This window comes from Coregonus lavaretus (genome assembly GCF_964263955.1).
Source record: "Coregonus lavaretus genome assembly, contig: HAP1_SCAFFOLD_1395, whole genome shotgun sequence".
Taxonomy (NCBI): domain Eukaryota; kingdom Metazoa; phylum Chordata; class Actinopteri; order Salmoniformes; family Salmonidae; genus Coregonus; species Coregonus lavaretus.
The window spans coordinates 111,978-126,342 of NW_028165325.1; the positions used below are offsets into that span (position 1 = coordinate 111,978).

Genomic DNA, 14,365 nt, shown 5'->3' on the forward strand with positions numbered 1-14,365 from the left:
TGATCAGGCCTACCACTGTTGTGTCGTCGGCAAACTTAATGATGGTGCCTGGCCATGCAGTCATGGGTGAACAGGCTGAGCATGCACCCCTGAGGGGCCCCCGTGTTGAGGATCAGTGTGGCAGATGTGTTGTTACCTACCCTTACCACCTGGGGGCGGCCCGTCAGGAAGTCCAGGATCCAGTTGCAGAGGGAGGTGTTTAGTCCCAGGGTCCTTAGCTTAGTGATGAGCTTTGAGGGCACTATGGTGTTAAATGCTGAGCTGTAGTCAATGAATAGCATTCTCACGTAGGTGTTCCTCTTGTACAGGTGGGAAAGGGCAGTGTGGAGTGCAATAGAGATTGCATCATCTGTGGATCTGTTGGGGCGGTATGCAAATTGGAGTGGGTCTAGGGTTTCTGGGATAATGGTGTTGATGTGAGCCATGACCAGCCTTTCAAAGCACTTCATGGCTACAGACGTCAGTGCTACGGGTCGGTAGTCATTTAGGCAGGTTATCTTAGTGTCCTTGGGCACGGGGACTATGGTGGTCTGCTTGAAACATGTTGGTATTACAGACTCAGTCAGGGACATGTTGAAAATGTCAGTGAAGACACTTGCCAGTTGGTCAGCACATGCTCAGAGTACACGTCCTGGTAATCCGTCTGGCCCTGCGGCCTTGTGAATGTTGACCTGCTTAAAAGTCCTACTCACATCGGCTACGGAGAGCGTGATCACAGCTGGTGCTCTCATGCATGCTTCAGTGTTGCTTGCCTCGAAGCGGTTTAGCTCGTCTGGTAGGCTTGTGTCACTGGGAAGCTCGCGGCTGTGTTTCCTTAAATTTGGGTCAGTCACAGTGGGTCAGTCATTCTGGCACTGTGTACTCTATGTTTAGAGCTAAATAGCATTCTAGTTTGCTCTGTTTTTTTGTTAATTCTTTCTAATGTGTCAAGTAATTTTCTTTTTGTTTTCTCATGATTTGGTTGGGTCTAATTGTGTTGTTGTTGTTGTCCTGGGGCTCTGTGGGGTATGTTTGTGTTTGTGAACAGAGCCCCAGGACCAGCTGACTTAGGGGACTCTTCTCCAAGTTAATCTCTCTGTAGGTGATGGCTTTGTTATGGAAGGATTGGGAATCGCTTCCTTTTAAGTGGTTATAGAATTTAACGGCTCTTTTCTGGATTTTGATAATTTGCGGGTATCGGCCTAATTCTGCTCTGCATGCATTATTTGGTGTTTTTCGTTGTACACTGAGGATATTTTTGCAGAATTCTGCATGCAGTCTCAATTTGGTGTTTGTCCCATTTGGTGAATTCTTGGTTGGTGAGCAGACCCCAGACCTCACAACCATAAAGGGCAATGGGTTCTATAACTGATTCCAAGTATTTTTTGCCAGATCCTGATTGGTATGTCAAATTTTATGTTCCTTTTGATGGCATAGAAGGCCCTTCTTGCCTTGTCTCTCAGATCGTTCACAGCTTTGTGGAAGTTACCTGTGGCGCTGATGTTTAGGCCGAGGTATGTATAGTTTTTTGTGTGCTCTAGGGCAACGGTGTCTAGATGGAATTTGTATTTGTGGTCCTGGCAACTGGACCTTTTTTGGAACACCATTATTTTTGTCTTACTGAGATTTACTGTCAGGGCCCAGGTCTGACAGAATCTGTGCAGAAGATCTAGGTGCTGCTGTAGGCCCTCCTTGGTTGGGGACAGAAGCACCAGATCATCAGCAAACAGCAGACATTTGACTTCAGATTCTAGTAGGGTGAGGCCGGGTGCTGCAGACTGTTCTAGTGCCCTCGCCAATTCGTTGATATATATGTTGAGGGTGGGGCTTAAACTGCATCCCTGTCTCACCCCATGGCCCTGTGGAAAGAAATGTGTGTGTTTTTTGCCAATTTTAACCGCACACTTGTTGTTTGTGTACATGGATTTTATAATGTCGTATGTTTTTCCCCCAACCCCACTTTCCATCAATTTGTATAGCAGACCCTCATGCCAAATTGAGTCAAAAGCTTTTTTGAAATCAACAAAGTATGAGAAGACTTTGCCTTTGTTTTGGTTTGTTTGTTTGTCAATTAGGGTGTGCAGGGGGAATACGTGGTCTGTCGTACGGTAATTTGGTAAAAAGCAAATTTGACATATGCTCATTACATTGTTTTCTCTCTGTCTCTCTCTGTCTTCCTGTATGGACTTGCATATATACACCTCTATCTCCCTCTGGGACGTCCATCTCTGTAGCCCAGTCAGGGTCTACCAGTCAATCGCCTCAGATGATGCATGGCAACACTGAATAAAGGCTCTTCCTCTCGCTAGATGGGACCCAGATTTATTTTCCACATTACTTTCACAGTGAGAGCGTCCCAATGACACCCTACTCCCTGTGAAGTGCACTACATTATGAACAGGGCCTCTACATATGGAATAGGGTGCCACATTGAGAGGGGCACTGCCCGGTTCATCTGTGATTACCACTTCCTGATTCTCGGGCTCTCCATGGACCAATAGGAGATGAGGTTTGAGGTCCATGGTCCTCCTACCCAATCATATCACCACTAGTTACTAAGACCTGTCCTGTTGTACAATGTTCTTCCTGGAGACCATTACCAAGGCCATAGGGGCTTTGGTCAAAAGTATTGCGCTATTTAGGGAATAGGGTGCCATTTGGAACGCATATCCTTGTTTAAAGGTAAATACGTCTATATTCCGTCCCTGGGCCTTGGTATTATACATTTAATCACTGTTCCTTCACGGTCCCTTGGTTCCAACTAAAGCAGTATTGAACCTGTCTTGGTGATGAACCTTTGGGTTTGTCTCAAATTGTACACTGTATTCCCTATATCAGTGTTCCCAAACTGGCGGCCTCCTTGCCGAATCTGGCCTGGGGTTGATTTTATTTGGTCCCTCAAGTTTTCTGAGCAAATTTATTTTTATTTTATTATTTGGACATAATATAATGTTAAAACACCAGCAAATCAGCTCCAAGTGATTTTTACATTTTGGGAAAAGTATTTCCTCGCACAGTAGAGAGAGATATGTGATCGTATACAAATGTAAGCAAGGTTTTGAAATTATTATGTTTTAGTCAAATGTTATATCTGTTTGGGCTTCTTGTGGTCAATTTGCAATCTACAAATGATTTATATTTACATTTTAGACATTTAGCAGACGCTCTTATCCAGAGCCACTTAGTTAGTGCATTCGTCTTAAGATAGCTTAGGTGAGACAGCCACATTTCACAGGCATAGAAAGTACATTTTTCCCTCAATAACGTAGCTATCAGTAGAGGTGGAGCTAGAAAAAGGGGAGGGGTTCGAGGTGAGGAGGAGGATTATTTAAGAGACTGTGTTAAGAGGAAATAGGGTTTCAGATGTTTCCAGAAGTTGGGCAGGGACTCTGCTGTCCTAGCTTCAGGGGGAAGCTGGTTCCACCATTGGGGTGCCAGGACAGAGAAGAGCTTTGACTGGGCTGTGCGGGAGCTGCCCTCCCGGAGGGGTGGGTATGGCCAAGAGACCAGAGGTGGCAGAACAGAGTGCTCGGGTTGGGGTGTAGGGTTTGAGCATAGCCTGAAGGTAGGGAGGGGGCAGTTCCTCTTGCTGCTCCGTAGGTCAGCACCATGGTCTTGTAGTGGATGTGAGCTTCCACTGGCAGACAGTGGAGTGTACGGAGGAGCCGGGTGACATGAGAGAACTTGGGAAGGTTGTAATTATGTTCCAGCCCCACCAACCATCCGCTCAAGAAAAAATTGGCTCGTGGATTAATTTAGTTGGGGACCCCTATCCTGTATAGTGCACTGCTTTCAAACACATTTGGTGTCCTAGTCAAAATTTGTGCACTACATAGGGAATATGATTCCATTTGCGACGCAGGCCTCGACTCAGAGCAAAGGCGGTGTTCGATCCCCCTCCAGTTTATTTGTGGAATAGAAAGACCTGGATTAACCTACCAGGGAGAGGGGGAGACAACACTGAAATGTCACCAGCCTTAATACTAATATTAGTTTTGTAGGAATCCAATGCTACACACACCCTCTCTGACCTCATACAGATTAACATCCCTCTCCTCTCTGCTTCCACCTTCTCTCGCTCCATCTCCTTCAATTCAATTCCATTCAAATGGCTTTATTGCCATGGGAAAACATCATTTTACATTGCAAAATCAATTGAAACAGACAATAAATAAGTGAAATAAACAATCAGAAATTAACAGTAAACATTACACTCACAAAAGCTTCAAAAGAATAAAGACATTTCAAATGTCTTATTATGTCTATATACAGTGTTGTAACGATGTGCAAATAGTTAAAGTATATAAGGGAAAATAAATAAACATAAATATGGGTTGTATTTATAATGATGTTTGTTCTTCACTGGTTGCCCTTTTCTTGTGGCAACAGGTCACAAATCTTGCTGCTGTGATGGCACACTGTGGTATTTCACAAATAGCTATGGGAGTTAATCAAAATTGGATTTGTTTTCGAATTCTTTGTTGGTGTAATCTGAGGGAAATATGTGTCTCTAATATGGTTATACTCTCGCTCTTTCTCTGGCTTTGGCTCTGTCTCGCTCTCCGTCTCTCTCTCTCGCTGTCTCTCGCACTGTCTCTGTCTCTCTCTCCGTCTCTCTCTCTCGCTGTCTCTCGCACTCTCTCTGTCTCTCTCTCTCTCGCTCTCTCTCTCTCTCTCTCGCTCTCTCTCTCTCGCTCTCTCTCTCTCTCTCTCTCTCGCTCTCTCTCGCTCTCGCTCTCTCTCTCTCGCTCTCTCTTTCTCGCTCTCTCTCTCTCTCTCTCTCGCTCTCTCTCTCTCTCTCTCTCGCTCGCTCGCTCTCTCTCTCTCTCTCGCTCTCTATCTCTGTCTCTCTCTCTCTCTCTCGCACTCTCTCTCTCTCTCTCGCACTCTCTCTCTGTATCTCTCTCGCTCTCTCTCTCCGTCTCTCTCTCTGTCTCTCTCTCTGTCTCTCTCTCTGTCTCTCTCTCTGTCTCTCTCTCTGTCTCTATGAAGGGTGTGATCACAGAACTAGATTGAGTGTGTGTCATTCTATTTCTATGGACATGATTGCTGCTGCTCTTCATATGTTAGGTTGTCAGGAATAAGACTTGAAGAACTCAGAGGCTGATAGGGACAGAGCTCACACTGTGCAATCACATTTGTTTAGAAGGTTTGGAGTGCCAGGGTAAATCCTCTGTGAGAAGTTGAAAGTGACTTGAAAGAATTATGGATCAACTCCTTGTAGGGAGGATTATGTCTGTCTGTCTCTGTCTGTCTGCCTGTCCGTCCGTCCTGCCTGTCCTCCCCTCAGCTCTGAAACCTCTGAATCACACTACAGCCTAAGCTATGTGTGCGGCACACGTTTAATAAACTACTGAAAAAACATCTTGGTAATTCGTCCTGTTTCTAGGGAATTATTATTAGATTATAGACTAGGGAATAGCAGTATTATTAGATTTCACCCAAGAGGGGGGATTGAGTGGCCCAGCTTAAAGGAGAGAGATGGAGACGTAAAAGGAAGGAGATGTGATTTAAATGGACTCAGATCTTGCTGCTGTTTTAGTCCATTCAGTGTTTCGTCTATTGGTCCGTTGGGGGAAGTTAATCTCTGAATGTGCTGACTTTTAATAGGTTGAAAACAAACACAGGCCAGCCAGTCCAGGGGTCCTTTCATCACGGTTAATATTTCATCCCTGCTCTCTAGTCTAGCATGGATAAGGTATTGTTGTGTCCCAAATGCCACCACTACTTTGTGACCAGAGCCCATAGGGGATAAAGGGATCATCTAGTCCATCCAGTGACCATAGATAAGTCAAGGTGTAAAACGGCCTGGTCACACCAAGAGGCTGTGGGTCTGATTCCCACCTATACAGCTCACATATACTGGACAATATGTCACTGTCAGTTTCAATTCACTTTGGATAAAAAATAGTTTTATTTATTTATGATCTTTCTTTTTTTTTTTTTTTAGCTGGGTGCAGAGCTTTGGCCACGAGGGGCTGGGTCTGCTGCTAGACATTCTGGAGAAGCTGCTTCACAAGAAACAGTAAGAATACAACCCTGTATGCACACACACACACACACACACTGACTGCATTAACTCAATGTAGAAACATCACCACATGTTCAATATGAATGTTCATCTCATCTCACCTCTACTCTCTCTCTGTCTCTGTCTCTGTCTCTCTCTCTCTCTCTCTCTCTCTCTCTCTCTCTCTCTCTCTCTCTCTCTCTCTCCTGTTGTCTCAACTCTCTCTCTCTCTCTCTCTCTCCCCCCCTCGCTCTCTCCCCCCCCCCCCCCCTCTCTCTCTCTCTCTCCCCCCCCCTCTCTCTCTCCCCCCCCCCCCCCCTCTCTCTCTCTCTCTCCCCCCCCCTCTCTCTCTCTCTCTCTCTGTGTTGTCTCTGTAGCCAGGAGAAACCTGACAAGAAGAGCCAGCATAAAATTATCCAGTGCCTCAAAGCCTTCATGAACAACAAGGTAATGCAGCTAATCATGAACAACAAGGTAATGCAGCTAATCATTCACGAACAACAAGGTAATGCTGCGAATCCTCCATGAACAACAAGGTAATGCTGCGAATCCTCCATGAACAACAAGGTAATGCAGCTAATCCTTTTGTCTTTTACATATTGAAAAGCTGAAGGCACTGTGTTGCTGAAACGTTGGTTAGGTTTAACCATTCATTTGTTATATTGTATGCATACAGTATATCCCTCTCTAATGCCAGCTATAGACAGACACTACCAGTCAAAAGTTTGGACACACCTACTCATTCAAGGGTTTTTCTTTATTTTTTAAAACTATTTTCTACATTGTAGAATAATAGTGAAGACATCAAAACTATGAAATAAAACTATATATGGAATCATATAGTAACCAAAAAAGTGTTAAACAAATCAAAATATATTTTTATATTTGAGATTCTTCAAAGTAGCCACCCTTTTGCCTTGATGACAGCTTTGCACACTCTTGGCATTCTCTCAACCAGCTTCATGAGGAATGCTTTTCCAACACTCTTGAAGGAGTTCCCACATATGCTGAGAACTTGTTGGCTGCTTTTCCTTCACTCTGTGGTCCGACTCATCCCAAACCATCTCAATTGGGTTGAGGTCGGGGGATTGTGGAGGCCAGGTCATCTGATGTAGCACTCCATCACTCTCCTTCGTGGTAAAATAGCCCTTACACAGCCTGGAGGTGTGTTGGGTCATTGTCCTGTTGAAAAACAAATGATAGTTCCACTAAGCCCAACCAGATGGGATGGCTTATCACTGCAGAATGCTGTGGTAGCCATGCTGGTTAAGTGTGCCTTGTATTCTAAATAAATCACAGACTAAGTCACCAGCAAAGGACCCCCACACCATAACACCACCTCTTCCATGCTTCACGGTGGGAGCCACACATGCGGAGATCATCCGTTCACCTACTCTGCGTCTCACAAAGACACGGCGGTTGGAACCAAATGATGTTGAGATGTGTCTGTTACTTGAACTCTGTGAAGCATTTATTTGGGCTGCAATTTCTGAGGCTGGTAACTCTAATGAACTTATCCTCTGCAGCAGAGGTAACTCTGGGTCTTCCTTTCCTGTGGTGGTCCTCATGAGTCAGTTTCATCATAGCGCTTGATGGTTTTTGTGACTGCACTTGAAATGTTCCAGATTGACTGACCTTCATGTCTTAAAGTAATGATGGACTGTCATTTCTCTTTGCTTATTTGAGCTGTTCTTGCCATAATATGGACTTGGTCTTTTACCAAATAGGGTTATCTTCTGTATACCCCCCTACCTTGTCACAACACAACTGATTGGCTCAAACGCATTAAGAAGCAAAGAAATTCCACACATTAACTTTTAAGAAGGCACACCTGTTAATTGAAATGCATTCCAGGTGACTACCTCATGAAGCTGGTTGAGAGAATGCCAAGAGTGTGCAAAGCTGTCATCAAGGCAAAGGGTGGCTATTTGAATAAATATATTTTGATTTGATTTGTTTACACTTTTTTGGTTACTACATGATTCCATATGTGTTATTTCATCATTTTGATGTCTTCACTAAAAATAAACATCTACACATCCATCTCCTTCCTACTCTGTCCTCTCTAATGCCAGCTATTGAGTTATATGTAAACTATATCTACACATCCATCTCCTAACGAGCAGCGTTAGCCCACACCACACCACACACACACACACACACACACACACACACACACACACACACACACACTCCCCACACCTCTCCACAGTAGCATGTGTTAGGTGATCTCCTCCCACTGAGGGCCTGTTCAACAGGATAAGGAGGAGAGGATGAAAGAGGCTCCAGAAGGATGTGAGCTCTGAGGGGGATCCTGCTCCTACTGATCAGCTCTGCACCAGTGAGAGAGAGAGACGTCCTCTCAGGGAGCTCTGCACCGGGGGGAGAGAGAGACGTCCTCCCAGGCCTCTCAGGGAGCTCTGCACCAGGGAGAGAGAGAGACGTCCTCCCAGGCCTCTCAGGGAGCTCTGCACCAGGGGGAGAGAGAGACGTCCTCCCAGGCCTCTCAGGGAGCTCAGCACCAGGGGGAGAGAGAGACGTCCTCCCAGGCCTCTCAGGGAGCCTGTAATGGTCCCACCACCCCTGGTAGACTGTTCCAGTGCTGCGTTTGAACTGAAGCAGGGCTCAGGGCCTGAGTCTGAGAAGAGTAGAGGAGGACCCTACACCCTCAGGGTAGAGGAGGACCCTACACCCTCAGAGTAGAGGAGGACCCTACACCCTCAGGGTAGAGGAGGACCCTACACCCTCAGGGTAGAGGAGGACCCTACACCCTCAGAGTAGAGGAGGACCCTACACCCTCAGAGTAGAGGAGGACCCTACACCCTCAGGGTAGAGGAGGACCCTACACCCTCAGAGTAGAGGAGGACCCTACACCCTCAGGGTAGAGGAGGACCCTACACCCTCAGAGTAGAGGAGGACCCTACACCCTCAGAGTAGAGGAGGACCCTACACCCTCAGAGTAGAGGAGGACCCTACACCCTCAGAGTAGAGGAGGACCCTACACCCTCAGAGTAGAGGAGGACCCTACACCCTCAGGGTAGAGGAGGACCCTCAGAGTAGAGGAGGACCCTCAGGGTAGAGGAGGACCCTACACCCTCAGAGTAGAGGAGGACCCTACAGTATTGAAGAAGACCACTATTAGTCCTAATACCATGGAAACAGAGGACTAAAGTCACCATGGATACCACCAAGGATCATCACTTGTCTGTGAGCGTAGGAATGCGTCCCGCTGCTGAATTGGTACTGGTACTCCCTGTCCCTTCAGAAAGTATTCATACCCCTTGACCTATTCCACATGTTGTTGTGTTTCAGCCTGAATTCAAAATGGATTAAAATCGATTTTTTTCTCACCCATCTACACACAATACCCCATAATAACGAAGTGAAAACACGTTTTTAGAAATGTTTGCACATTTATTGAAAATGAAATGCAGAAAAGCATATCCATAAGTATTCGCACCCCTGAGTCAATACGTTGTAGAAGTACTTTTGGCAGCGATAACAGCTTTCTGGGTAAGTCTAAGATATTTTCACACCTGGATTGTGCAACATTTGCACATTTATTATTTTAAAAATTCTTCAAGCTCTGTCATACTGGTTGTTGATCATTGCTAGACAACCATGTTCAGGTCTTGCCGTAGATTTACAGTGCATTCGGAAAGTATTCAGACCCCTTGACTTTTTCCACATTTTGTTACGTTACAGACTTATTCTAAAATTGATGAAATATATATTTTTCTTCATCCATTTACACACAATAACCCATAATGACAAAGCAAAAACTGGTTTTTAGACATTTTTGCAAATGTATTACAAATATAAAACGAAATATCACATTTACATAAGTATTCAGACCCTTTACTCAGTACTTTGTTGAAGCACCTTTGGCAGCGATTACAGCCTTGAGTCTGGGTATGACGCTACAAGCTTGGCACACCTGTATTTGGGGAGTTTCTCCCATTCTTCTCTGCAGATCCTCTCAAGCGCTGTCAGGTTGGATGGGGAGCGTTGCTGCACAGCTATTTTATGGTGTATTGTGTGTAGATTGATGAGGGGGGAAAAAAACGATTTAATCAATTTTAGAATAAGGCTGTAACGTAACAAAATGTGCAAAAAGTCAAGGGATCTGAATACTTTCCGAATGCACTGTAGGTTAGCGTTTTTCAACATGAATCTTGTTCTGGAGGCAGCTCTGCAGAGTGATATACCTCCCATCCTGGCTATGTTCCCCCCATCCTGGCTATGTTCCTCCCATCCTGGATATGTTCCTCCCATCCTGGCTATGTTCCCCCAGTCTGTTTCATTACCGATCCACCTTCCATCCTGGCTATGTTCCCCCAGTCTGTTTCATTACCGATACACCTTCCCATCCTGGCTATGTTCCCCCAGTCTGTTTCATTACCGATACACCTCCCATCCTGGCTATGTTCCCCCAGTCTGTTTCATTACCGATACACCTCCCATCCTGGCTATGTTCCCCCAGTCTGTTTCATTACCGATACACCTCCCATCCTGGCTATGTTCCCCCAGTCTGTTTCATTACCGATACACCTCCCATCCTGGCTATGTTCCCCCAGTCTGTTTCATTACCGATACACCTCCCATCCTGGCTATGTTCCCCCAGTCTGTTTCATTACCGATACACCTCCCATCCTGGCTATGTTCCCCCCATCCTGGCTATGTTCCCCCAGTCTGTTTCATTACCGATACACCTCCCATCCTGGCTATGTTCCCCCAGTCTGTTTCATTACCGATACACCTCCCATCCTGGCTATGTTCCCCCAGTCTGTTTCATTACCGATACACCTTCCATCCTGGCTATGTTCCCCCAGTCTGTTTCATTACCGATACACCTCCCATCCTGGCTATGTTCCCCCAGTCTGTTTCATTACCGATACACCTCCCATCCTGGCTATGTTCCCCCAGTCTGTTTCATTACCGATACACCTCCCATCCTGGCTATGTTCCCCCAGTCTGTTTCATTACCGATACACCTCCCATCCTGGCTATGTTCCCCCAGTCTGTTTCATTACCGATACACCTCCCATCCTGGCTATGTTCCCCCAGTCTGTTTCATTACCGATACACCTCCCATCCTGGCTATGTTCCCCCAGTCTGTTTCATTACCGATACACCTTCCATCCTGGCTATGTTCCCCCAGTCTGTTTCATTACCGATATACCTCCCATCCTGGCTATGTTCCCCCAGTCTGTTTCATTACCGATACACCTCCCATCCTGGCTATGTTCCCCCAGTCTGTTTCATTACCGATACACCTCCCATCCTGGCTATGTTCCCCCAGTCTGTTTCATTACCGATACACCTCCCATCCTGGCTATGTTCCCCCAGTCTGTTTCATTACCGATACACCTCCCATCCTGGCTATGTTCCCCCAGTCTGTTTCATTACCGATACACCTCCCATCCTGGCTATGTTCCCCCAGTCTGTTTCATTACCGATACACCTTCCATCCTGGCTATGTTCCCCCCATCCTGGCTATGTTCCCCCAGTCTGTTTCATTACCGATATACCTCCCATCCTGGCTATGTTCTCCCAGTCTGTTTCATTACCGATACACCTCCCATCCTGGCTATGTTCCCCCAGTCTGTTTCATTACCGATACACCTCCCATCCTGGCTATGTTCCCCCAGTCTGTTTCATTACCGATACACCTCCCATCCTGGCTATGTTCCCCCAGTCTGTCTCATTACCGATACACCTTCCCATCCTGGCTATGTTCCCCCAGTCTGTTTCATTACCGATACACCTTCCATCCTGGCTATGTTCCCCCAGTCTGTTTCATTACCGATACACCTCCCATCCTGGCTATGTTCCCCCAGTCTGTTTCATTACCGATACACCTCTCATCCTGGCTATGTTCCCCCAGTCTGTTTCATTACCGATACACCTCCCATCCTGGCTATGTTCCCCCAGTCTGTTTCATACCGATACACCTCCCATCCTGGCTATGTTCCCCCAGTCTGTTTCATTACTGATACACCTTCCATCCTGGCTATGTTCCCCCAGTCTGTTTCATTACTGATACACCTCCCATCCTGGCTATGTTCCCCCAGTCTGTTTCATTACCGATACACCTTCCATCCTGGCTATGTTCCCCCAGTCTGTTTCATTACCGATACACCTCCCATCCTGGCTATGTTCCCTCCATCCTGGCTATGTTCCCCCAGTCTGTTTCATTACGATACACCTTCCCATCCTGGCTATGTTCCCCCAGTCTGTTTCATTACCGATACACCTCCCATCCTGGCTATATTCCCCCAGTCTGTTTCATTACCGATACACCTCCCATCCTGGCTATGTTCCCCCAGTCTGTTTCATTACCGATACACCTCCCATCCTGGCTATGTTCCCCCAGTCTGTCTCAGTATGTGACCCAAATGGCACCCTATTCCATATATAGAGACCCATGTCTCTGGTCAAATGTAGTGCACTATGTAAGGAATAGGGTACCATTTGGAATGCGGACCCAGTCTCAGCCAGTCGGGGAGGAGTTGTCGTTGTGTGGAGCTAAAGCCCAATGGAGCCCGCCTGGCACACCGCTCCGCTCCTCCTCGCCTCTCGCTGTAAGGTCTTGTGTAATCCTGTGCAACAACAGGTGCCAAGCGTCTCTTTTACCCCGGGCACCGGCTCACTCACAGACCTTTCCCTCGCCTCCTGCTGCATCTTGGGATACGCCCCGCCCACAGCGCCTGCAGAGGCTGCCAGACAGGTGTTCCAAACCAGCTGTCAGTGCCTCCCCTCCTCCCCTCCCTCTCTCCCTCCCTCCTCCCCTCTCCCTCCTCCCCTCCCCTCTCCCTCCTCCCCTCCCTCTCTTCCTCCCCTCTCCCTCCTCCCCTCCCCCTCTTCCTCCTCCCCTCCCTCTCTTCCTCCCCTCCCTCTCTTCCTCCCCTCCCTCTCTTCCTCCTCCCCTCCCACTCTTCCTCCTCCCCTCCCTCCCCTCCTCCTCCCCTCCCTCTCTTCCTCCTCCCCCTCCCCTCCCTCTCTTCCTCCTCCCCTCCCTCTTCCTCCCCCCTCCCTCTCTCCCTCCTCCCCTCCCTCTCTTCCTCCTCCCCTCCCTCTCTTCCTCCTCCCCTCCCTTTCTTCTTCCTCCCCTTCCTCTTTTCCTCCTCCCCTTCCTCTCTTCCTCCTCCCCTTCCTCTCTTCCTCCTCCCCTTCCTCTTTTCCTCCTCCCCTTCCTCTCTTCCTCCTCCCCTTCCTCTCTTCCTCCTTCCCTCAGTCTCTTTCCCTTCTCCTCTTGCAGTTGTGATTATAATTAAGTTGAATAATAATAAACTACATTCATCAATCTGACTCCACTATTATGTGAATAAATGCTATAGGCCATAAACGTATACTGATGAATCTAGCCAGCTTGCGAGTCTACGCGTCAACACTAGGAAATTCTCTAAAATGACATTGGAGGCGGCTTATGGTAGAGAAAATAACATTAAATTATCTGGCAACAGCTCTGGTGGACGTTCCTGCCCGCCCACAACTTGAGACATCTGTGGCATTGGGTTGTGTGATGAAACTGCCCATTTTAGAGTGGCTTTTTATTGTCCCCAGCACAAGGTGCACCTGTGTAATGATCATGCTGTTTAATCCACTTCTTAATATGCCACACCTGACAGGTGGATGGATTATCTTGGCAAAGGAGAAATGCTCACTAACAGGGATGTAAACAAATTTGTGCACAGAATTTGAGAGAATTCAGCTTTTTGTTGGTATGGAACATTTCTGGGATTTTTTATTTCAGCTCATGAAACATGGGACCAACACTTTACATGTTGTGTTTATATTTTTGTTCAGTATATATGGAAAATGCCGGATTGAATCAACAGGCCGGGCTGGTCGTCACCAACTGGCCAGACGCGAGTATCACCTTCTCTCAGTGTTCCACTACACTCCCTCCTAAACCCAGAGATGTGTTTACCGTCTCTCCTCCCATCTCTCCTTCCCTCATATCTCCCCTCCCTTCTCTCCTTCCCTCATATCTCCCCTCCCTTCTCTCCTTCCCTCATCTCTCCCCTCCCTTCTCTCCTTCCCTCATCTCTCCCCTCCCTTCTCTCCTTCCCTCATCTCTCCCCTCCCTTCTCTCCTTCCCTCATCTCTCCCCTCCCTTCTCTTCTTCCCTCATCTCTCCCCTCCCTTCTCTCCTTCCCTCATCTCTCCCCTCCCTTCTTTCCTTCCCTCATCTCTCCCCTCCCTTCTTTCCTTCCCTCCCCTCATCTCTCCCCTCCCTTCTTTCCTTCCCTCCCCTCATCTCTCCCCTCCCTTCTTTCCTTCCCTCATCTCTCCCCTCCCTTCTTTCCTTCCCTCATCTCTCCCCTCCCTTCTTTCCTTCCCTCCCCTCATCTCTCCCCTCCCTTCTTTCCT

At 47.2% G+C, this 14,365-nt stretch overlaps 1 protein-coding gene across 1 annotated transcript in view; it reads left to right on the forward strand.

The window, feature by feature from the left end:
* The window catches only part of diaph3 (diaphanous-related formin 3), a gene marked incomplete at both ends in the record, with an annotated part of 78,448 nt that extends 65,713 nt beyond the window's left edge, over positions 1 to 12,735 (forward strand). The window contains 3 exons of the mRNA XM_084191096.1: positions 5,930 to 6,004; positions 6,367 to 6,463; positions 12,606 to 12,735. Of these exons, the coding sequence (XP_084047222.1) occupies positions 5,930 to 6,004; positions 6,367 to 6,463; positions 12,606 to 12,735 (302 nt within the window). The remainder of the gene's footprint in view (positions 1 to 5,929; positions 6,005 to 6,366; positions 6,464 to 12,605) is intronic.
* Positions 12,736 to 14,365: the final 1,630 nt, after the last annotated feature.